Source organism: Salvelinus namaycush, chromosome 17 (genome assembly GCF_016432855.1).
Source record: "Salvelinus namaycush isolate Seneca chromosome 17, SaNama_1.0, whole genome shotgun sequence".
Lineage (NCBI taxonomy): Eukaryota > Metazoa > Chordata > Actinopteri > Salmoniformes > Salmonidae > Salvelinus > Salvelinus namaycush.
In genome coordinates, this window is record NC_052323.1 from 30,711,651 (window position 1) to 30,737,934 (window position 26,284).

The following is a 26,284-nucleotide window of genomic DNA, read 5'->3' on the forward strand; positions in this document are numbered from 1 at the left end:
TCTCTTTAACGATCAAACAAGAGTTCTTTTGTCCAACATGAAGAAGTCATTCTGATCGTTTTCATTAAAGTTGTTCATCTGTTTGATCAACAACAGGTGGTGTCAAAGGTCAAATCAAATCAAATCAGGTGTTCAGAGGAGCACACAGACTGCCCATATTCAGACACAAGTCAGTCAGCAGTCGGTCAGTGTGCGTTCATGTTGAATGATTTATGACGGTTCAATCAAGGTGACAACGATGTACGTCAGTCCTCTGAGATGACATCGATGTCCTCGTGGCTACTGCCCTGGTGCGTAGCCACCCTCCAGCGGCTGACGTGCTGGCTTCCTTTCCTCTTCTGCTGCGACTCAGGTGACTCTTCCTCCAGCTTCTGTCTCTTGTGCTTCGTCCTCCTGTTCTGGAACCAAACCTTTACCTGGGAGAGAAAGGAGAGACATCAAGTTTAGTACTGGAAGAAACAATGGTAGAATAAAGAAGTGTGCTTGCTGTAAAAACTACTACAACTCGTTCTTCCAATTCCATGAAATACTTTGAGACAGCTGAAGCAAGCACACACATTTTCTTTAGTAAATGTACCTTTTCTAGTTATAGAATAATAACGCAAAGTGTCTGCATGTATCTGCCCTATGATTTTTAAGCGAAGCTTTTTTTCAAAGTGTCATAGCAACAATGATTTTGCCAAGACAATATTTCACAGGGTGTAAAACTGTTACTGCTTCCATTTTCTTTCTATAACACTGCCAAACATCGCCTGCCTAAGGCTTCACATACTGTCGTTCTTTACAGCTTTTTGCCGTGCAAAGAGCATCATATTTTTAAATTAATTTTCAGGCATTGTTTGGTTGTCATTTTTATATCCTATTTACAAGCTTGATTCAATAATTGGCCTAATTCTTTTGAAATTAAAAGTTCAGCACATCGCAATACTGTATTCCCAATGCATGATATATTGCATGAGATGATTGCGAAAAGCCTGAATTGCTGTTGGTTAGCAGCGTGTTTCTGATGTGATTAGAGAAATTAGGTCATAAATAATAATTGTGAAATTAACTACATGAGTTATTGGCATCACCTTGCCCATCCCCATAGCTACTGTAGGACAAACATCGTGTGGTGGAGAAAGCTGGTTTTGCTATACGTTGGTTGAGAGGGTGTTGTGGAGTTCTGACTACGAGTCCACTCATATCCGTTTCAGCGCTCTGGAATGCAGCCATGCCTTAAAGGCTGTGCATGGTAAATCCGACTTCTGCCGTGTCCGTACAGCATTTACTGTGAAACGGCCTCTGAAGTCAGGGCCGTGAAGGATGTTGTCAAGGAAATTATTTTGTGTTTATACAGGACCTGCCGCCCTCACATACCGTCAAGCAATCATGTCAATGCGGAGCTATGCAGAGCCCATCGCATTGTTACAACATTTGGGAGGCGCACAGTGACTCGGTATGGAGCTCGATCTGGCCTCCGCAAGCCTCGTGGCTCCGTAATTGCGTCACACCCTCCATACAGAGCCTTCAACCACATTTTCTGATCGAGCATAAATTGGCTTTCAACCCCTAGGGGTTTAGAGCGCGTTAGAAAACATGTTACGGGTGCGTTCAAGATCGCTGTGCCCCCTCACACTCACCTGTGTCTCGGTGAGGCAGAGGCCGCTGGCGAGCTGCTTCCGCTCTGCTCCCACCACATAGTGGTTCTTCTCAAAGGCCCTCTCCAGCCTGAGGAGCTGTGAGGGGGAGAAGGCTGTCCGGATGCGCTTCGGCTTGCGGGAAAAAGGCCCATGAAGGAGCATGTTCTCTGGGCTGCTGTCCTCACCTGGAGAGAGGAGAGGAGGGAGAGGAAGTGGAGGGTTAGACTTAGGGTTGACAGACAGGAATGACACCGTAGCAGCTCTTGTTGTATGTGTAAAGAGATAAACTAGAGTATACTAACTGTTGTACACTAACTGTTGTACAACTCAGCAAACTGATACTAATGGTTTGTACTAAGTGTTTTTTGTTCGTAGGCTATGGTGTTGTTTTGTGATTAATAGCTGGTCCAATTACACTTCAAAAAGAGGGCAAAGCACTGACTAAGGAGGACTTCAGTGTTGATACGTAGTGCATGCTGCTAAGGAGGGCATCAGTGTCGAAACACATTGCATGCTGCTCTCTAGGTCAGTATCAGCCATATCAATGTGCCCCGATGGGCTTCTTCACTTGACTCATCATTCATGACACTTTCCCATAACGTCAGTAATTGATTCATGTACATGTAAAAGTTACTAATGTTAGGTTGTGATATCATCCTCCATTTCACAATGCCACCACGCCTCATTCCACATGCTTGTTCTAGTATGTAGACAGATTTATCGTTAAGGAGATGATGTACTGTATGCATTACACATCACGTTTGAACGTCATCACAGTTAGGAAACGGTAGTGTTGAATGACATCACAGTTAGGTAATAGTAGAGATGAATGACATCACAGTTAGGAAACGGTAGTGTTGAATGACATCACAGTTAGGAAACGGTAGTGTTGAATGACATCACATTTAGGAAATGGCAGCGTTGAATGACATCACAGTTAGGAAATAACAGCGTTGAATGACATCACAGTTAGGAAACGGTAGTGTTGAATGACATCACAGTTAGGAAATGGTAGTGTTGAATGACATCACATTTAGGAAATGGCAGGGCAGCGTTGAATGACATCACAGTTAGGAAATAGCAGCGTTGAATGACATCACAGTTAGGAAATAGCAGCGTTGAATGACATCACAGTTATTAAACGGTAGTGTTGAATGACATCACAGTTAGGAAACGGTAGTGTTGAATGACATCACATTTAGGAAATGGCAGCGTTGAATGACATCACAGTTAGGAAATAGCAGCGTTGAATGACATCACAGTTAGGAAACGGTAGTGTTGAATGTCATCACATTTAGGAAATGGCAGCGTTGAATGACATCACAGTTAGGAAATAGCAGCGTTGAATGACATCACAGTTAGGAAACGGTAGTGTTGAATGACATCACAGTTAGGGAACGGTAGTGTTGAATGACATCACAGTTAGGAAATAGCAGCGTTGAATGACATCACAGTTAGAAAATAGCAGTGTTGAATGACATCACCGTTATTAAACGGTAGTGTTGAATGTCATCACAGTTAGGAAATAGCAGCGTTGAATGACATCACAGTTAGGAAATAGCAGCGTTGAATGACATCACAGTTAGAAAATAGCAGCGTTGAATGACATCACAGTTAGGAAATAGCAGCGTTGAATGACATCACAGTTAGGAAATAGCAGTGTTGAATGACATCACAGTTAGGAAACGGTAGTGTTGAATGTCATCATAGTTAGGAAATAGCAGCGTTGAATGACATCACAGTTAGGAAATAGCAGCGTTGAATGACATCACAGTTAGGAAATAGCAGCGTTGAATGACATCACAGTTAGGAAATAGCAACGTTGAATGACATCACAGTTAGGAAACGGTAGTGTTGAATGTCATCATAGTTAGGAAATAGCAGCGTTGAATGACATCACAGTTAGAAAATAGCAGCGTTGAATGACATCACAGTTAGGAAATAGCAGCATTGAATGACATCACAGTTATTAAACGGTAGTGTTGAATGTCATCACAGTTAGGAAATAGCAGCGTTGAATGACATCACAGTTAGGAAATAGCAGCGTTGAATGACATCACAGTTAGGAAATAGCAGCGTTGAATGACATCACAGTTAGGAAACGGTAGTGTTGAATGTCATCACAGTTAGGAAATAGCAGCGTTGAATGACATCACAGTTAGGAAATAGCAGCATTGAATGACATCACAGTTAGGAAATAGCAGCGTTGAATGACATCACAGTTAGGAAATAGCAGCGTTGAATGACATCACAGTTAGGAAATAGCAGCGTTGAATGACATCACAGTTAGGAAATAGCAGCGTTGAATGACATCACAGTTAGGAAACGGTAGTGTTGAATGACATCACAGTTAGGGAACGGTAGTGTTGAATGACATCACAGTTAGGAAATAGCAGCGTTGAATGACATCACAGTTAGAAAATAGCAGTGTTGAATGACATCACCGTTATTAAACGGTAGTGTTGAATGTCATCACAGTTAGGAAATAGCAGCGTTGAATGACATCACAGTTAGGAAATAGCAGCGTTGAATGACATCACAGTTAGAAAATAGCAGTGTTGAATGACATCACAGTTAGGAAATAGCAGCGTTGAATGACATCACAGTTAGGAAATAGCAGTGTTGAATGACATCACAGTTAGGAAACGGTAGTGTTGAATGTCATCATAGTTAGGAAATAGCAGCGTTGAATGACATCACAGTTAGAAAATAGCAGCGTTGAATGACATCACAGTTAGGAAATAGCAGCATTGAATGACATCACAGTTATTAAACGGTAGTGTTGAATGTCATCACAGTTAGGAAATAGCAGCGTTGAATGACATCACAGTTAGGAAATAGCAGCGTTGAATGACATCACAGTTATTAAACGGTAGTGTTGAATGTCATCACAGTTAGGAAATAGCAGCGTTGAATGACATCACAGTTAGGAAATAGCAGCATTGAATGACATCACAGTTAGGAAATAGCAGCGTTGAATGACATCACAGTTAGGAAATAGCAGCGTTGAATGACATCACAGTTAGGAAATAGCAGCGTTGAATGACATCACAGTTAGGAAATGGTAGTGTTGAATGACATCACAGTTATTAAATGGTAGTGTTGAATGACATCACAGTTAGGAAACGGTAGTGTTGAATGTCATCACAGTTAGGAAATAGCAGCGTTGAATGACATCACAGTTAGGAAAGAGCAGCGTTGAATGACATCACAGTTAGGAAAAGGTAGTGTTGAATGACATCACAGTTAGGAAATAGCAGCGTTGAATGACATCACAGTTAGGAAACGGTAGTGTTGAATGACATCACAGTTAGGAAATAACAGCGTTGAATGACATCACAGTTAGAAAATAGCAGCGTTGAATGACATCACAGTTAGGAAATAGCAGCGTTGAATGACATCACAGTTAGGAAAGAGCAGCGTTGAATGACATCACAGTTAGGAAAAGGTAGTGTTGAATGACATCACAGTTAGGAAATAGCAGCGTTGAATGACATCACAGTTAGGAAATAGCAGCGTTGAATGACATCACAGTTAGGAAATAGCACCGTTGCAAAATGTACATAGTGACATGTTGGTTCAGCCAACATGGACGACATCCTTCTCCAGAACAATCTGAACTGGTGACAGATAAAGGGACTGGGACTTTCAACAACGAGCCTATTGGTTGCACGCACGCACGCACGCACGCACACACACACACACACACACACACCACACAGAGAGAAACATTTAAAAGAAGAAACACCTCCCTGATTTATCATGGTCATGACCAATTTCCCTCTAATAGCTACTGGCAGAATAAATATGAGCCTACCGAGAGAAGCACGAGACTGAACTTCACTCACCTTTCTAGAGTTTTCCCCCTTAGTTAACACTATCAATGTTTCCCTTTACTGTGGTAATTGTGATCAAAATCAATGCAATATAAGCCCCTTTCAATGCAACATACTGAAACAAAACTAACTATGCAAGAGACTTTGTTGTAGGCAGAACACATCGGAGTAGGGTTTTTTTGCAGTGACACGCATGACTCAGCCCGTACTCTACACAGATAGGTGCGGTATAACCAATCAGAGCTATAGTAGGCCTATATGCAAAAAGACCATTGCCATATATAGATCTGTGCCATTTACTTTGAACTGGACTGTGTTAACAGCATGAGCGGTTATGAGTAGATGTGCTTGTTTTGAGATCAAAGGGAGAGCTTCATGTAGCCATGTGTGCATATTCTGTTCATATCCATTGCTGGTTAGTGTGTTAATAGCCCAGTTACAGATCATTTGTAGTCAGCAATGGGGGAGGGATTGCTTCCTACAAAACGTGTACATTTCTAGACGTCTTTGAAAAGCCAGTCAGGTAAAGAGCTTTTTGTCTTAAAGGGGCAGTGTTGTATTTTGAGACAGGCTTGAATAAGCTAAGTAGCGAATAGGCAGAGGGAAGCACAATTTGTCTGATTATCCCTAATAATGGTATGGGAATAATGATGCAATTTATTTTGTAAAGTGGTTTCTTCCATCAAACAACATAACACCATTTACAGTCGCCTCCTTGTCTGAAGGACAAGTGGATAAACAGGTTCATGTCAAGCCCTGCATGTTTTTTTCAAAAGTTTCAAAAGTTTTTCAAAAGTCTCATGGAATGTAGGCCTACACTGAACACTACACATTGTCTGTTACTGTAGTCTGAATGATAGAACAGCTAATTCCATGTTAAAATGTTATGGGGTGCATTTTCTCCATTGTTTTTGATGGTAGGCCACTCTGATAGGCCAACATTATGATTAAATAGCCACAGTAGACTACCTGACCACTGTTAACACTAACTTAAAGAGGGTACAGCCTCAGTGTTCACAGTAAACGTGCACTGAAAGTTGCACAGAATTTTCACAACATTCAAGTTTCCGCTCAGCAGACCTGAAATTTGCTCAGTGACGGGAATTTTTGGTTGTTGAGAGAACATTGGTCACGGCCCATCGAGAACACACAGAGGGCCCATATAAGCATATGTTTATTGTGAGAGAAACGTATCTTTGCTATTCAGATCAAAGTGTTTCAAAATAAGATACTTTAATTAGGACATTGCTTCGTAGTGCAAAACGTAACAAAGACATGAATCACATGTATTGCGTTTTAATAGTACTGTAATTTAAAGTGATTTATTCCATAAAGCTTTGTGAACACTTCTCTTAGGCTAGACTCAATTAAAACCTCCAGAACTAGATTGTCTAGTTTCAATACTGATTCCCATTATTTCATTCATGAGTTATGGACGGCAGGTTCATTCAGAACTAGAGGGGTATTCTACCACTGTGGACGGCAGGTTCATTCAGAACTAGAGGGGTATTCTACCACTGTGGACGGCAGGTTCATTCAGAGCTAGAGGGGTATTCTACCACTGTGGACGGCAGGTTCACTCAGAACTAGAGGGGTATTCTACCACTGTGGATGGCAGGTTCATTCAGAACTAGAGGGGTATTCTACCACTGTGGACGGCAGGTTCACTCAGAACTAGAGGGGTATTCTACCACTGTGGACGGCAGGTTCACTCAGAACTAGAGGGGTATTCTACCACTGTGGACGGCAGGTTCATTCAGAACTAGAGGGGTATTCTACCACTGTGGACGGCAGGTTCACTCAGAACTAGAGGGGTATTCTACCACTGTGGACGGCAGGTTCATTCAGAGCTAGAGGGGTATTCTACCACTGTGGACGGCAGGTTCACTCAGAACTAGAGGGGTATTCTACCACTGTGGATGGCAGGTTCACTCAGAACTAGAGGGGTATTCTACCACTGTGGACGGCAGGTTCACTCAGAACTAGAGGGGTATTCTACCACTGTGGACGGCAGGTTCACTCAGAGCTAGAGGGGTATTCTACCACTGTGGACGGCAGGTTCACTCAGAACTAGAGGGGTATTCTACCACTGTGGACGGCAGGTTCACTCAGAACTAGAGGGGTATTCTACCACTGTGGACGGCAGGTTCATTCAGAACTAGAGGGGTATTCTACCACTGTGGACGGCAGGTTCACTCAGAACTAGAGGGGTATTCTACCACTGTGGACGGCAGGTTCATTCAGAGCTAGAGGGGTATTCTACCACTGTGGACGGCAGGTTCACTCAGAACTAGAGGGGTATTCTACCACTGTGGACGGCAGGTTCATTCAGAGCTAGAGGGGTATTCTACCACTGTGGACGGCAGGTTCATTCAGAGCTAGAGGGGTATTCTACCACTGTGGACGGCAGGTTCACTCAGAACTAGAGGGGTATTCTACCACTGTGGATGGCAGGTTCATTCAGAGCTAGAGGGGTATTCTACCACTGTGGACGGCAGGTTCATTCAGAGCTAGAGGGGTATTCTACCACTGTGGACGGCAGGTTCACTCAGAACTAGAGGGGTATTCTACCACTGTGGACGGCAGGTTCACTCAGAACTAGAGGGGTATTCTACCACTGTGGACGGCAGGTTCACTCAGAACTAGAGGGGTATTCTACCACTGTGGACGGCAGGTTCACTCAGAACTAGAGGGGTATTCTACCACTGTGGACGGCAGGTTCACTCAGAACTAGAGGGGTATTCTACCACTGTGGACGGCAGGTTCACTCAGAACTAGAGGGGTATTCTACCACTGTGGACGGCAGGTTCACTCAGAACTAGAGGGGTATTCTACCACTGTGGACGGCAGGTTCACTCAGAACTAGAGGGGTATTCTACCACTGTGGACGCCAGGTTCACTCAGAACTAGAGGGGTATTCTACCACTGTGGACGGCAGGTTCACTCAGAACTAGAGGGGTATTCTACCACTGTGGACGACAGGTTCACTCAGAACTAGAGGGGTATTCTACCACTGTGGACGGCAGGTTCACTCAGAACTAGAGGGGTATTCTACCACTGTGGACGGCAGGTTCACTCAGAACTAGAGGGGTATTCTACCACTGTGGACGGCAGGTTCACTCAGAACTAGAGGGGTATTCTACCACTGTGGACGGCAGGTTCACTCAGAACTAGAGGGGTATTCTACCACTGTGGACGGCAGGTTCACTCAGAACTAGAGGGGTATTCTACCACTGTGGACGGCAGGTTCACTCAGAACTAGAGGGGTATTCTACCACTGTGGACGGCAGGTTCACTCAGAACTAGAGGGGTATTCTACCACTGTGGACGGCAGGTTCACTCAGAACTAGAGGGGTATTCTACCACTGTGGACGGCAGGTTCACTCAGAACTAGAGGGGTATTCTACCACTGTGGACGGCAGGTTCACTCAGAACTAGAGGGGTATTCTACCACTGTGGACGGCAGGTTCACTCAGAACTAGAGGGGTATTCTACCACTGTGGACGGCAGGTTCATTCAGAACTAGAGGGGTATTCTACCACTGTGGACGACAGGTTCACTCAGAACTAGAGGGGTATTCTACCACTGTGGACGGCAGGTTCACTCAGAGCTAGAGGGGTATTCTACCACTGTGGACGGCAGGTTCATTCAGAACTAGAGGGGTATTCTACCACTGTGGACGGCAGGTTCACTCAGAACTAGAGGGGTATTCTACCACTGTGGACGACAGGTTCACTCAGAACTAGAGGGGTATTCTACCACTGTGGACGACAGGTTCACTCAGAACTAGAGGGGTATTCTACCACTGTGGACGACAGGTTCATTCAGAACTAGAGGGGTATTCTACCACTGTGGACGGCAGGTTCACTCAGAACTAGAGGGGTATTCTACCACTGTGGACGACAGGTTCACTCAGAACTAGAGGGGTATTCTACCACTGTGGACGGCAGGTTCATTCAGAACTAGAGGGGTATTCTACCACTGTGGACGGCAGGTTCACTCAGAACTAGAGGGGTATTCTACCACTGTGGATGGCAGGTTCACTCAGAACTAGAGGGGTATTCTACCACTGTGGACGGCAGGTTCACTCAGAACTAGAGGGGTATTCTACCACTGTGGACAGCAGGTTCATTCAGAGCTAGAGGGGTATTCTACCACTGTGGATGGCAGGTTCATTCAGAGCTAGAGGGGTATTCTACCACTGTGGACGGCAGGTTCATTCAGAACTAGAGGGGTATTCTACCACTGTGGACGGCAGGTTCACTCAGAACTAGAGGGGTATTCTACCACTGTGGACGGCAGGTTCATTCAGAACTAGAGGGGTATTCTACCACTGTGGACGACAGGTTCATTCAGAACTAGAGGGGTATTCTACCACTGTGGACGGCAGGTTCACTCAGAACTAGAGGGGTATTCTACCACTGTGGACGGCAGGTTCATTCAGAGCTAGAGGGGTATTCTACCACTGTGGACGGCAGGTTCACTCAGAACTAGAGGGGTATTCTACCACTGTGGACGGCAGGTTCACTCAGAACTAGAGGGGTATTCTACCACTGTGGACGGCAGGTTCATTCAGAACTAGAGGGGTATTCTACCACTGTGGACGACAGGTTCACTCAGAACTAGAGGGGTATTCTACCACTGTGGACGGCAGGTTCACTCAGAGCTAGAGGGGTATTATACCACTGTGGACGGCAGGTTCATTCAGAACTAGAGGGGTATTCTACCACTGTGGACGGCAGGTTCACTCAGAACTAGAGGGGTATTCTACCACTGTGGACGACAGGTTCACTCAGAACTAGAGGGGTATTCTACCACTGTGGACGACAGGTTCACTCAGATCTAGAGGGGTATTCTACCACTGTGGACGACAGGTTCATTCAGAACTAGAGGGGTATTCTACCACTGTGGACGGCAGGTTCACTCAGAACTAGAGGGGTATTCTACCACTGTGGACGACAGGTTCACTCAGAACTAGAGGGGTATTCTACCACTGTGGACGGCAGGTTCATTCAGAACTAGAGGGGTATTCTACCACTGTGGACGGCAGGTTCACTCAGAACTAGAGGGGTATTCTACCACTGTGGATGGCAGGTTCACTCAGAACTAGAGGGGTATTCTACCACTGTGGACGGCAGGTTCACTCAGAACTAGAGGGGTATTCTACCACTGTGGACGGCAGGTTCATTCAGAGCTAGAGGGGTATTCTACCACTGTGGATGGCAGGTTCATTCAGAGCTAGAGGGGTATTCTACCACTGTGGACGGCAGGTTCATTCAGAACTAGAGGGGTATTCTACCACTGTGGACGGCAGGTTCACTCAGAACTAGAGGGGTATTCTACCACTGTGGACGGCAGGTTCATTCAGAACTAGAGGGGTATTCTACCACTGTGGACGACAGGTTCATTCAGAACTAGAGGGGTATTCTACCACTGTGGACGGCAGGTTCACTCAGAACTAGAGGGGTATTCTACCACTGTGGACGGCAGGTTCATTCAGAGCTAGAGGGGTATTCTACCACTGTGGACGGCAGGTTCACTCAGAACTAGAGGGGTATTCTACCACTGTGGACGGCAGGTTCACTCAGAACTAGAGGGGTATTCTACCACTGTGGACGGCAGGTTCACTCAGAACTAGAGGGGTATTCTACCACTGTGGACGGCAGGTTCACTCAGAACTAGAGGGGTATTCTACCACTGTGGACGGCAGGTTCATTCAGAGCTAGAGGGGTATTCTACCACTGTGGACGGCAGGTTCACTCAGAACTAGAGGGGTATTCTACCACTGTAGACGGCAGGTTCACTCAGAACTAGAGGGGTATTCTACCACTGTGGACGGCAGGTTCACTCAGAACTAGAGGGGTATTCTACCACTGTGGACGGCAGGTTCATTCAGAGCTAGAGGGGTATTCTACCACTGTGGACGGCAGGTTCACTCAGAACTAGAGGGGTATTCTACCACTGTGGACGGCAGGTTCACTCAGAACTAGAGGGGTATTCTACCACTGTGGACGGCAGGTTCACTCAGAACTAGAGGGGTATTCTACCACTGTGGACGGCAGGTTCACTCAGAACTAGAGGGGTATTCTACCACTGTGGACGGCAGGTTCACTCAGAACTAGAGGGGTATTCTACCACTGTGGACGGCAGGTTCACTCAGAACTAGAGGGGTATTCTACCACTGTGGACGGCAGGTTCACTCAGAACTAGAGGGGTATTCTACCACTGTGGACGACAGGTTCACTCAGAACTAGAGGGGTATTCTACCACTGTGGACGGCAGGTTCACTCAGAACTAGAGGGGTATTCTACCACTGTGGACGGCAGGTTCACTCAGAACTAGAGGGGTATTCTACCACTGTGGACGGCAGGTTCATTCAGAACTAGAGGGGTATTCTACCACTGTGGACGACAGGTTCACTCAGAACTAGAGGGGTATTCTACCACTGTGGACGGCAGGTTCACTCAGAGCTAGAGGGGTATTCTACCACTGTGGACGGCAGGTTCATTCAGAACTAGAGGGGTATTCTACCACTGTGGACGGCAGGTTCACTCAGAACTAGAGGGGTATTCTACCACTGTGGACGACAGGTTCACTCAGAACTAGAGGGGTATTCTACCACTGTGGACGACAGGTTCACTCAGAACTAGAGGGGTATTCTACCACTGTGGACGACAGGTTCATTCAGAAGTAGAGGGGTATTCTACCACTGTGGACGGCAGGTTCACTCAGAACTAGAGGGGTATTCTACCACTGTGGACGACAGGTTCACTCAGAGCTAGAGGGGTATTCTACCACTGTGGACGACAGGTTCACTCAGAGCTAGAGGGGTATTCTACCACTGTGGACGGCAGGTTCACTCAGAACTAGAGGGGTATTCTACCACTGTGGACGACAGGTTCACTCAGAGCTAGAGGGGTATTCTACCACTGTGGACGGCAGGTTCACTCAGAACTAGAGGGGTATTCTACCACTGTGGACGGCAGGTTCACTCAGAACTAGAGGGGTATTCTACCACTGTGGACGACAGGTTCACTCAGAACTAGAGGGGTATTCTACCACTGTGGACGACAGGTTCACTCAGAACTAGAGGGGTATTCTACCACTGTGGACGACAGGTTCATTCAGAACTAGAGGGGTATTCTACCACTGTGGACGACAGGTTCACTCAGAACTAGAGGGGTATTCTACCACTGTGGACGACAGGTTCACTCAGAACTAGAGGGGTATTCTACCACTGTGGACGACAGGTTCATTCAGAACTAGAGGGGTATTCTACCACTGTGGACGGCAGGTTCATTCAGAACTAGAGGGGTATTCTACCACTGTGGACGACAGGTTCATTCAGAACTAGAGGGGTATTCTACCACTGTGGACGGCAGGTTCATTCAGAACTAGAGGGGTATTCTACCACTGTGGACGACAGGTTCATTCAGAACTAGAGGGGTATTCTACCACTGTGGACGGCAGGTTCATTCAGAACTAGAGGGGTATTCTACCACTGTGGACGGCAGGTTCATTCAGAACTAGAGGGGTATTCTACCACTGTGGACGACAGGTTCCTTCAGAACTAGAGGGGTATTCTACCACTGTGGACGACATGTTCATTCAGAACTAGAGGGGTATTCTACCACTGTGGACGGCAGGTTCATTCAGAACTAGAGGGGTATTCTACCACTGTGGACGACAGGTTCATTCAGAACTAGAGGGCTATTCTACCACTGTGGACGACAGGTTCATTCAGAACTAGAGGGGTATTCTACCACTGTGGACGGCAGGTTCATTCAGAACTAGAGGGGTATTCTACCACTGTGGACGACAGGTTCATTCAGAACTAGAGGGGTATTCTACCACTGTGGACGGCAGGTTCATTCAGAACTAGAGGGGTATTCTACCACTGTGGACGACAGGTTCATTCAGAACTAGAGGGGTATTCTACCACTGTGGACGACAGGTTCATTCAGAACTAGAGGGGTATTCTACCACTGTGGACGACAGGTTCATTCAGAACTAGAGGGGTATTCTACCACTGTAGAGCAGTTCAGGGACTCCACCTCTCTATATTGTGACATTAACCTCATTTGTATACATGTAGGGCCTTTAGTTTATTCAACGCTGAGCATGGAACCTAAGTGTTCAGTAACGCCTCATATGACATCACACGTAAATATCTCGGGCTGGGAAAATGCAAAAAACAATTGTTGTGAAGACGAAGTGTTGTGCAATTAAGCAAATTGAATCGTATGAACAAACCTGACTTCATTCAACATAGGGCAATAGTAAAATGTCCTTGTCTTTCAGTTTCATTGTGTACATGACTTTCTTCTCGCCACAGGCCCAACATCTGCCCTCCCAGGATTAGGGTTCGTTTATTAAAATGACACATAAAAAAACTAAATATTTTACATAAGCAAATCCATCAATAAATTATTTGACCGCCACATGAAAAGGTTGTGCCTGGCTTGAAAAGAACCTTGCAGCACAAATATAACCTCAAACACGTGTACGCAAAAGTCGGTTACAGCTCGGCAGTTGAGAGACAGTGTGTGCACCGAAAGCTGTGAGCAATGAGGAGTCTGTCAAACTAAATGAATGAAATCAGCGACAGCAGGGCTACAGTGTCCAGCCACATTCATTCACATGCAAAACATGGACCGAAGAAGGAGCATCTACGAAAGGAGATGGATACACGGAAGCCATCAAACTGACCATGACCTTGGACTAGCAAATACTGATGCTATGGTACACAAGCTTTGAAAGCGACCAAAAGGTGTACTGAATATAGGACTACATGTACTATGGAAATACCTTGTTGTGATATTGCTATGATGAAACATTATGTCTACAAAAAAAAAAAAATATGATAATGTCACGCTAATATAAACCTATTTAGAAACTGCCCTGATACTCTCTACTACAGACAGTTAAATGAGTTAAATGAAAGCACTGTCTGTGGAAACAACCATGTATTTCTTCCCTAGCATAACATATGTGCTTATGGTCAACTCTTCATATCTTCTCTAGCAGGTCTGATATGACCTGCTGCACTACTCACAGACAACGGTTCTGAGTTACACATGAAGAGGTTTTGAAGAGTTTGATAGAGTCCGACATCCAGTTAATCTAATAGCAGTCTTTCTTATTATTTTATTTAAACTAGTCAAGTCAGTTAAGAACAAATTCTTATTTAAAATGATGGCCAACCAACCCCCGTCCCCGCAGGAGGCTGGGGTTGGGATTAAAAATACAAAAATAAAATTAAAATATAGTACTAAAAAAACACACATCACGACAAGAGAGACAACACTACATAAAGAGAGACAACACAACACTACATAAAGAGAGACAACACAACACTACATAAAAAGAGAGACCTAAGACAACAACATAGCAAGGCAGCAACACATTATTTGCAGGTAGCACCTGGTAATAGCACCTGGTAATAGCACCTGGTAATAGCACCTGGTAATAGCAAATGGTAATAGCAAATGGTAATAGTAGCTAATAGTAGGTTTCCTCGGCTTGTATGGGTATTGGTGGCTTATTACAAGACAACAACAAAAAAGCGACTACACCTTCTACTCAAAACAATGCTATAACAATGTTTTCCCCCCATGCACAGATTAATATATATACACTGAGTGGACAAATCATTAAGAACACCATCCTATTGAGTTGCACCCCTCCCCTTATGTCCAGAGAACTAGCCTCAATTCCTCAGGGCATAGACTCTACAAGGTGTAGAAAGCGTTCCACAGGGATGCCGGCCCATATTCATTTAAATGCTTCCCACAGTTGTGTTAATTAAGTTGGCTGGATGTCCTTTGGGTGGTGAACCATTCTTGATACACAAAGGAAACTGTTGAGCATCAAAAATCCAGCAGTGTTGCAGTACTTGATACAAACCGGTGCGCTTGGCACCTGCTACCATACCCTGTTCAAAGGTACTTCAATCTTTTGTCTTGCCCATTCACCTTCTGAATGGCTCACATACACAATCCATGTCTCAGTTGTCTAAACAAGCTTGAAAAATCATTTTGTACCCTGTCTCCTCCCCTTCATCTACACGGATTGAAGTGGATTTAAAAAGTGACATCAATAAGGGTTCACCTGGTCAGTCTGTCAGGGGTCTCCAGTAGCTCACCGCCCACCTATGAGTAGCTTGCCAAACAATTCTGAAAGTACATGTAATTTTCTTGTGTTCCACTGCAAACTGTCATTAGCAAATCTCACAAGCATCAGACAGTGCAAGCTCCCAGCTACTATCTAATTGACGCAACATTGACATTATCCCACCCCTGGTTAGCCACTATTGGCTTAAAAAAGACAAACCTAACGCCATATCTGCCAATTAATTTCCAGCAATATTGCCCCTGTCGGTCTGTGTGGTGTGCGCGTTTGTCTATCACTCCGTGTGTGGCCATTTAATGTGATAACCATCTAGTGGGATTACAGAAATAATTTCCATTTATTTGTCATTTGTTAACTTTGGCATTAGAACCATCACTCGACCGGCAAATTATATCGCACATTCCTCACTCGCTAGATGCGCAATTAAAGAGCCAGACGCGCAATTAAAGGGGAATTACACTCATAAATCCTAATGTGTTCTTCAGGGCCTTAAAAAAAATGGTCTTCTGATGTGATTTCACCATTGACATGTACTCAGAACATCCAATGTCGTTGTTTCTCTATGAACAATTGTACTTTTGAGAGTGAAAAACAATAGTAATCAAAAACCAGGAAAAATTTAACTGAGAAAACAGAATTTGGGAAAATATAAAGATTTTATAGGGCCCACCTTAGAGTTGTTTATTAACCCTTATTTTACCAGATATATTGGGAAGAAAACATAGTGCACTATTTTATGTGGAACACTAAAGACCTGGGGAAGAGCTGCAGAGGAGAAGAGAAGATTGTGCCTATTTAATGGCTAGGAAGAAAATGTGTAGCTCGCGACATGTTAGAAAAGGTTGGAGACCCCTGCTCTTTGAACGTTAGCTAGCAGGATGGAATTCAAGGGCAGATTAGCCACTTGTCGCCTGATGCTCACAAGGCACCCTGATCTCTTTCCATGCTGGTTCTGGCTGGTGGTTTAGCCACTCAGATAGACTGTCAGACTGGCATCATCTGTCGTATGGTGTTTGTGGCGTAACCTCCACTCAAATCCCTCTGGAGAAGACTGAGACTGGAGGAAGAACTCACCAGGCTGACCACTAATGCTCAGTAAGAGTGCTGATCTAGGATCAGTTTATCCTTATAGATCATAATAAATATAATAATATGTACTGGGCGACATGATCCTAAATCAACACTCCGACTCTGAGACTCTTTGTGAATACTAACCCTAGACTGTAAGGGTGGCTCAGCCCCAGCAACAGAGGGAATACCCTCCAGAGGATGAGCCTTCAACACTTTGGCCTGTAGTCAGCGGGTGGGGGAACATGGGGGAACATGCCTCCAACATGACTACCAGGGAGCAGATGGCAGCGCCAGCCAGAGAGCTGTGTTCATCACCAGTAACACCAGTCCCCTGGCACCAACAAGACTGGTCTTGTCAGCAGTAAGCTACACACTGGGTAGTGGTGGGGGCCAATCTCTTATTCTAACCCTAGATGGATGAATATGGAGGCAGTCGGATGGATGATGATAAATAAGAGGGAAGGATGGTGGTAAATAAGGGGGAAGGATGGTGGTAAATAAGGGGGAAGGATGGTGGTAAATAAGGGGGAAGATGATGGTAAATAAGGGGGAAGGATGGTGGTAAATGAGGGGGAGGGATGGTGGTAAATAAGGGGGAGGATGGTGGTAAATAAGGGGAAGGATGGTGGTAAATAAGGGGGAGGATAGTGGTAAATAAAGGGGAAGGATGGTGGTAAATAAGGGGGAAGGATGGTGGTAAATAAGGGGGAGGATGGTGGTAAATAAGGGGAAGGATGGTGGTAAATAAGGGGGAAGGATGGTGGTAAATAAGGGGGAGGATGGTGGTAAATAAGGGGGGAGGATGGTGGTAAATAAGGGGGGAGGATGGTGGTAAATAAGGGGGGAGGATGGTGGTAAATAAGGGGGAAGGATGGTGGTAAATAAGGGGGGAGGATAGTGGTAAATAAGGGGGGAGGATGGTGGTAAATAAGGGGGAGAATGGTGGTAAGGATGGTGGTAAATAAGGGGGAAGGATGGTGGTAAATAAGGGGGAGGATGGTGGTAAATAAGGGGGAAGGATGGTGGTAAATAAGGGGAAGGATGGTGGTAAATAAGGGGGAGGATGGTGGTAAATAAGGGGGAAGGATGGTGGTAAATAAGGGGGAGGATGGTGGTAAATAAGGGGGAGGATGGTGGTAAATAAGGGGGAGGATGGTGGTAAATAAGGGGGAAGGATGGTGGTAAATAAGGGGGAGGATGGTGGTAAATAAGGGGAAGGATGGTGGTAAGGATGGTGGTAAATAAGGGGGAAGGATGGTGGTAAATAAGGGAGAGGATGGTGGTAAATAAGGGGGAAGGATGGTGGTAAATAAGGGGGAGGATGGTGGTAAATAAGGGGAAGGATGGTGGTAAGGATGGTGGTAAATAAGGGGGAAGGATGGTGGTAAATAAGGGGGAGGATGATGGTAAATAAGGGGGAAGGATGGTGGTAAATAAGGGGGAGGATAGTGGTAAATAAGGGGGAGGATGGTCTATTTCAATATAAAGTAGGGGGGAGGATGGTCTATTTCCATATAAAGTATACGTATAGAGAAATAATAGTTTTTTCTTTCTCTTGAATATGAAAAGGAAACAATCAATACAAAAATTATAATCTACTATATTAGGATTATGCAAATAATGATAATATTTATCCTCCTCATGCAGTCCATCTTTATCTGACTGTGGTTGGTTGATTGATTGATTGTTTGTTTTTCTGTCTGGTTATAAACAAAAAGGACTAAACGACAAGAAGAAGAGGAGCATTCTATGAACTATCCAATATGTCTGGAAAATAATGTTTACAATGCAGTTATCCTATAAATTAACTTCCAACACATATCTCCTGGCATTCAACACCCAAAATGTGTCAAAGCAAACCTCCAGACCATCAGACCATGAGATGAATTTTACTGTCTGCCTTCCTTCCTGGTGATAACAATCCCATACACACTGAAATGCACCCCAACGGCTACACACTGAAATGCACCCCAAAGGCTACACACTGAAATGCACCCCAAAGGCTACACACTGAAATGCACCCCAAAGGCTACACACTGAAATGCACCCCAAAGGCTACACACTGAAATGCACCCCAACGGCTACACACTGAAATGCACCCCAAAGGCTACACACTGAAATGCACCCCAAAGGCTACACACTGAAATGCACCCCAACGGCTACACACTGAAATGCACCCCAACGGCTACACACTGAAATGCACCCCAAAGGCTACACACTGAAATGCACCCCAAAGGCTACACACTGAAATGCACCCCAAAGGCTACACACTGAAATGCACCCCAAAGGCTACACACTGAAATGTACCCCAAAGGTTACACACTGAAATGCACCCCAAAGGCTACACACTGAAATATACCCCAAAGCCTACACACTGAAATGCACCCCAAAGGCTACACACTGAAATGCACCCCAAAGGCTACACACTGAAATGTACCCCAAAGGCAACACACTGAAATGTACCCCAATGGCTACACTGAAATACCCTGAAATGCAGCCTTAAGGCTACACACTGAAATGTACCCCAAAGGCTACACACTGAAATGCACCCTAAAGGCTACACACTGAAATGCACCCTAAAGGCTACACACTGAAATGCACCCCAAAGGCTACACATTGAAATGTACCCAAAAGGCTACACACTGAAATGTACCCCAAAGGCTACACACTGAAATGTACCCCAAAAGCTACACACTGAAATGTACCCCAAAGGCTACACACTGAAATGTACCCCAACGGCTACACACTGAAATGCACCCAAAAGGCTACACACTGAAATGTTCCCCAAAGGCTACACACTGAAATGTACCCCAAAGGCTACACACTGAAATGCACCCCAAAGGCTACACACTGAAATGTTCCCCAAAGGCTACACACTGAAATGTACCCCAATATAAATAAGTGCTTACATGTGTAGGACCTAAGATCCTGTGTATATTGTGCTGTTCTCAACCTCTCTCTCTCAACCTCTCTCAACCTCTCTCATCCTCTCTCAACCTCTCTCTCTCTCCCTCTCTCAACCTCTCTCAACCTCTCTCTCTCTCTCAACCTCTCTCTCTCAACTTCTCTCAACCTCTCTCTCTCTCTCAATCTCTCTATCTCTCAATTCAAAAACAATTAACTCTAAACATTACACTTATAAAAGTTCCAAAAGAATAAAGACATTTTAAATGTCATATTATGTATATATACAGTGTTGTAATGATGTCTCTCTCTCAACCTCTCTCAACCTTTCTCTCTCTGTCAACCTCTATCTCTCTCTCATCCTCTCTCTCTCTCTCTGTCAACCTCTACCTCTATCTCTCAACCTCTCAGGAAGTGGGGGAGTAAGAAAGAAAATCAATCTCCCATCCATCCATCCATCTCTAACAGTAAGTGACAGTCATGATGGCTAATCCTCTCCTCTCACTCCTCCGGTCTGTAGTTAGCCTTGTCTAAACACTAGTTTTCATGGTTATTGGACACCATCAGTGAGTGGATCTGCTGTGTCTGTAAACAAAGACACTTTATCTGAGCTCCTGATCTGAGCAACAGTGACAGTAACCTCTGACTCCCACTGATTACCTGACTGAGGTACACCCTGAAGGTTACCTGGTAAAGAGGTGGAGTGCTGATCTAGGATCAGATTCCCCCCCTTTGTCTTCATAATCTTATTCATTAATGATCTAAAAGGCTAAACTGATCCTAGATCAGCACTACTACTCTGAGACACTGTGAATACGGCCCTGGGCTGACTGGTCAGAGTGTAACATACCTGAGAGCACACCTGATGTAACTAACCACTGCTGTCCACTGAGTCAACGAGATGAGCGTTGAAAGTTATTGATCTGTCTGATTTAACAAATTGCTTTGTTTTTGAGGACCACCCAGCATCAGTTAGTAAGGATGTTCACCATTTCTTGCATATATGCACTGCAAATAGCTTGAATAAGAAGATTTAAGGTTTTGGTCACTGAATACTGAGATTTTCCAATATTCAATTTCTCTCATGGCTTTGTTTGGTTGCTAAAGCTGGTCCATTTTCAAATAGTTATTGTCTTATTAGAAATGGGCAGCCTTTAAATCTAAAGTAGAACACAAAGCAAATGAATTGAATGAAATAGTATTATTATTATTGTTATTATTTGTTTATTGTTTATTATTGCTGTTTTTATTTGTAATAATACTATAATATTATTATAAACTAATAATATTACAATATTCCTGTCTCTTGTTACTTTTCATTAAAATAACTTTCATATTAAATAATTATTAGTTAATTATATCTAAATATTTGAGAAACAAAAATCCTTATAATCAGTGATGTAAAGTACTTAAGTAAAAGTACCATATAAGTATTTTTAGGGAGAGGTATCTGTACTTTACTATTTATATTTTTGACTACTTTTACTTTTACTTCACTACATCCCTAAAGAAAATGATGTACATTTTACTCCATATATTTTCCCTGACAACCAGAAGTACTCGTTACATTTCGAATGTTTTGCAGGACAGGAAAACGGTCTAATTCACAGACGTATCAAGAGAACATCTCTGGTCATCCCTACTGTCTCTGATCTGGCGGACTCACTAAACACAGATGCTTCGTTTGTAAATGATGTCTGAGTGTTGGAGTGTGCCCCCTGGCTATCCGTACATTTAAAAAACAAGAAAATCGTGCCGTCTGGTTTGCTTAATAGAAGGTATGTGAAATGATTTATAATTTTACTTTTGATACTTAAGCATATCTTAGCAATTACATTTACTTTTGATACCTCAAGCATATTTAATATATTTAAAACAAAATACTTTTAGACTTTTACTCAAGTCGTATTTTACTGGGTGACTTTTACTTGAGTCATTTTCTGTTAAGGTATCTTTACTTTTACTCAAGTATGACAATTGGTTACTTTTTCCACCGCTGCTTATAATTAACATTCTGAATAATGCAAAACCTAAAACGAATGGGTAGGCAAAAGGGGGAAAAAAATATTCATTATAGGCCTATTTGTTAGATAAATATTGTTCTTATTTTATATTATTGTATTTGTATAATTGCATAGAGCTTACACATTTAAATCACAATTAATTTACCCTAGTATTATTATTCAACACATTAGACTATTGATCTCCTAACAACTTTTTGGGAACATATATTATAAGAAAGTGCAATGATTTTGATGTGTATTTTAAATGAATAAAAATAAACAATATAGTCTACTTGAATTAAAACATATATTAATGCTACAAAATTAAACTACTGAAATGTTATAGGTTTTAAAAAAGTTGTTTTAAGCTACGGGCGGGTGCAAATCCTGGGTGCGATGTTTTTACGTTTATTTAAATACATTCAATCTCTGAAATGTACCAATAATGCATAGACCTAACTTAAAAAGCAAAATGACTTGAAATATAAATAGTAAAAATTATAGTTGGATGTTGAAACTTTTCCATCTCCAAACAGATTTCAGTAGTTTTAATCATTTGCTTTGGTCCTGTTTTTGTTGCTTTAACCTTTTAATAGATGATTTGTATCCTGAATTAAATACCATCCCTAACAACATGTTGCATGTTCAGGGATCAATAAGGACATTTCTTCCATCAGTCAACTAGACTGAGTTCTCATTTCTGATGCGTACATTCGTTGTAATTTAGCTCGTGCATAATATATCCCTATATGTTTCTTTATCAATCATGCAAGGATATGCAAGGATATGCCCAAACATATGATATTATTGAAAATAACGTTGTTAATATTCATTAAATTAAAGAACCTGTTCGCTTACCTTGGAACCTGTGACCGAGATATCTGTTTCGAAGAACCCACGGGTAGAAATTCAACGTGTCTCTCTGATGCGGGTTGAAGAAAGGCTGAGATGGAAGCTGGAGGGGATGCAGGGGCAGACCGGAGTTCCCTGTGTGTGTACCCGGGTCAGGGAACATCATGTCTGGACTGCCGTATAAAGTCCTGCCGGAGTTCTGGAAACAACTCCCAAAAGGCGCCGGGTGAATTGATTCCATGAACCTCAGCGCTGTGGGTCTGATCGGTTCGTCCCCGTTAGTCGAAGAGTTCACGTCTTTCCCAACAAGGGATTCGATGGTAAAACATTTCTTACTATGTTGGTACATGATCAAAAATAGGCTATAGTTTATATATTTCTAATAATATATTCAATAACACAGTTATAAAACAGGTGATGCAGAAGAAAACCTCACAACAGTAGAAGTAGAACAGTTCCCGGGAAATCCATAACTCGCAGTCCCTTGCGCGTGCAAATCGTGTTGCCTATATCCGTGGACCTCTGGAAGCGGGTTTCCTGTAGAGTAAGTTCACTTGTCTCCGAACCTTGTCTTCAGTAGGTTATCGACCGGATTTCTCTGCTTTAACAATCTGCCAAAAATCAAGTTTCGGTTCTAGATACCACTGCAGCGTCAGATGTATTAGTCTGTGATTATGTTTATGACAGTCTGGCTCTTGTCTCAGTCTCATCACTCCTGGAAATAAATGTTGGACTGTGCTGTACTAGGAGCCAGGATCAGTAGGCTAAGCCCTTGACAAAAAGCCTGTCACTCGTCAGACTCAATACCTGCCCTCAACTGTCGCTGACATAGGTGTGGTGGGCATGCGCAGATAGGACCGTGTAGCCTAGCATAACAGCCATTTTGTAAATCTAAGTGGAGTGGCTTCTGATTTATTGAAATTACTTGTGACTAATAGCCTATCGATATGCGTTTATTTCAATGTTGCAAAGTGATATTATATTAAACCAGAAGAAACATAATTTGAAGGATTTTCTTGTTAATGATTTAGCAATTATAACTTACTTATAACAAGTTTATTATGCCCTATGTCGTCTCGTCATCCCCCAAATGGTCCCTAAAATCTAGGAAATTAGCCTCCTAATAGAAAACAATAGAAAAGGTTTTCACACAAAAATTATTCTGGTAATGTATCCTATAGCTGACAGTGGCACCTGTAGGTTGATTGATCAATTTAATTCTAGGTCAAAGATCAGACTAGTCCAGACCTTTAAAGCCACTTCTAACAATTTAAACATGATAATTCTAGGGATTAACTACAAAATATCTCTGAGGTTTACTATGATTTGTTTTTATTTATCAAGGTATCCAAAACCACTGTGGACTGAAACTCTTTTAAAGTGCATTCGGGAAAGTATTCAGACCCCTTCCCTTTTTCCACATTGTGTTACAGCCTTATTCTAAAATGGATGAAAAAAAATCCTCATCAATCTACACACAATACCCCATAATGACAAAGCAAAAACAGGTTTTTAGAAATACCTTATTTACATAAGTATTCATACCCTTTGCTATGAGACTCAAAAAGGAGCTCAGGTGCATCCTGTTTCCATTGATAATCCTTGAGATGGTTCTACAACTTGATTGGAGTCCATCTGTGGTAAATTCAATTGATTGGACATGATTTGGAAAGGCACACACCTGTCTGTATAAGGTCCCACGGTTGACAGTGCATGTCAGAGCAAAAAAACAAGCCACGAGGTCGAAGGAATTGTCCGTAGAGCTCCGAGACAGGATTGTGTCGAGGCACAGATCTGGGGGAAGGGTACCAACACATTTCTGCAGCATTGAAGGTCCCCAAGAACACAGTGGTCTCCAGCCACCAAGACTCCTAGAGCTAGCCGCCCGGCCAAACTGAGCAATAGGGGGAGAAGGGCCTTGGTCAGGGAGGTGACCAAGAACCCGATGGTCACTCTTACAGAGCTCTAGAGTTCCTCTGTGGAGATGGACAACCATCTTTGCAGCACTCCACCAATCAGGCCTTTATGTTAGAGGGGCCAGAAGGAAGCCACTCCTCAGTAAAAGGCCCATGACAGCCCGCTTGGAGTTTTCCAAAAGGCACCTAAAGGACTCTCGAACCATGAGAAACAAGATTCTCTGGTCTGATGAAACCAAGATTGAACGTTTTGGCCTGAATGCCAAGTGTCACGTCTGGAGGAAACCTGGCATCATCCCTACTGTGTAGCATGGGGGTGGCAGCATCATGCTGTGGGGATTTTTTTCAGTGGCAGGGACTGGGAGACTAGTCAGGATCGAGGGAAAGATGAACGAAGCAAAGTACAGAGAGATCCTTGATGAAAACCTGCTCCAGAGTGCTCAGGACCTCAGACTGGGGCGAAGGTTCACCTTCCAACAGGACAACAACTGTAAGCACACAGCCAAGACAACACAGGAGTGGCTTCGGGACAGGTTTCTGAATGTCCCTGAGTGGCCCAGCCAGAGCCCGGACCTGAACCCGATTGAACATCTCTGGAGAGACATGAAAATAGCTGTGCATCGATGCTCCCCATCCAACCTGACAGAGCTTGAGAGGATCTGCAGATAAGAATGGGAGAAACTCCCCAAATACAGGTGTGTTTTGCTTTGTCATTATCGGGTATTGTTTGTAGATTGATGGGGGGGAACAATTTAATACATTTTAGAATAAGGATGTAATGTAACAAAATGTGGAAAAAGTCAAGGGGTCTGAATATTTTGTGAATGCACTGTACATTGGTCTGCAAAATGACTGTTTTTTACAGAATAGACCTATAGGTCTCCTAAATTAAGTACTTAACAGAATAGGTCAACTATTTTTTTACTAAGGTCAAAGGTCTGGGAAATATTGCTTCTTTATGTTATGTCCAGGGTACCTTCCCTCCCTCTTTTGGTAGTTACCATCTTAGATGTTGTTGAGGGAGAAGAGGGTGGGGGTGGGGGGTGGGGGGTACCAGTAGATCAGAGACTCAGCCAGTCCCAGGAACCCAGGACAGATGTCAGTCCTTTCAGGGGAGAAATAATCAGGGACGAACCACAAAAGCCCCCCTGCTTCCATCTTTCATGATCTGCTCCTGTGGAAGCTGATGTGAACCACCAAGGGCCAAAGAGCCCAGTGAGACCCAAAGGAGTTGTCTCCACCCCTCTTGTCCCCTATACCAATCCTATACCGCCCAGTCCCCCTGTATAGAATTAATAGGTTTAACTGGCAGATCTAGCCCCGGAGCCTTTGATTCAGGCGGCCATTAACAACTATTAATTTTGCCTCTGGCAAATAATGATAGATTTTGCTGGTCTGAAAAGAGGGATTAAGCAGTTGGAGTTTTTGTAGGCACGCAGGGGTGTAAAGCCGAGTTAAAATGTGACTATTGTCCCCCTGCATGGTCTGCCTTGAATCAGCTAACTGGAGTTAAGTCCCTTTTACAAGGAATGAGGTTACTCTATTCAGGAAGGAACAGAAATGGGATGCGTTATAGGAAATGCCTGCCATTTACGTTATTCTATATAGTAAGCTGTAAAGGACAGAACTCTGTTGAATGGAACATTCATCGACACATCAGGTCATTACAGATTACATTTATAGTTTCAGTACATCGAATGAGGAATGGAAACAGTCCCCTTAAATATGCATCTTCGTTTATGATATTAATTCAGTATTTTATTCATAACTTTATTAATTCAAATACTTACAGTATAGCCTTGGGTTAAGTACAACGGTCAAAGGTAAAGTTGACAGACATAGTTTTGTCATGTCATCTGCTGGCTTAATCATTTATTTTAATTTACATTTAATTTGGTGGTAAATTAATGATGTCAAGTGAATGAATTGGTTAATCTGGGGGAGTTCTA

The 26,284-nt window shown here is 43.6% G+C and overlaps 1 protein-coding gene across 1 annotated transcript; it reads right to left on the reverse strand.

Annotated features, from left to right (window-relative positions):
- Positions 1 to 245: 245 nt before the first annotated feature.
- Positions 246 to 22,768, reverse strand: LOC120062081 (homeobox protein EMX1-like). Its single transcript, XM_039011887.1, has 3 exons — positions 22,426 to 22,768; positions 1,623 to 1,807; positions 246 to 416 (listed from the first exon to the last, which is right to left on the reverse strand). The coding sequence occupies exons 1-3, from the start codon at positions 22,766 to 22,768 to the stop codon at positions 246 to 248; spliced, it is 699 nt and encodes a 232-aa protein (XP_038867815.1).
- Between the last annotated feature and the right edge of the window lie 3,516 nt (positions 22,769 to 26,284).

Excerpts from the sequence above, each read along its gene's own strand:
- LOC120062081 (XM_039011887.1), bottom strand. The coding sequence starts at position 22,768 with ATGTACCAACATAGTAAGAAATGTTTTACCATCGAATCCCTTGTTGGG. Across the intron at positions 1,808-22,425 it reads TCTCGGTCACAGGTTCCAAG|GTGAGGACAGCAGCCCAGAG; the intron begins GTAAGCGAACAG and ends TCCTCTCTCCAG. Across the intron at positions 417-1,622 it reads TCTGCCTCACCGAGACACAG|GTAAAGGTTTGGTTCCAGAA; the intron begins GTGAGTGTGAGG and ends TTTCTCTCCCAG.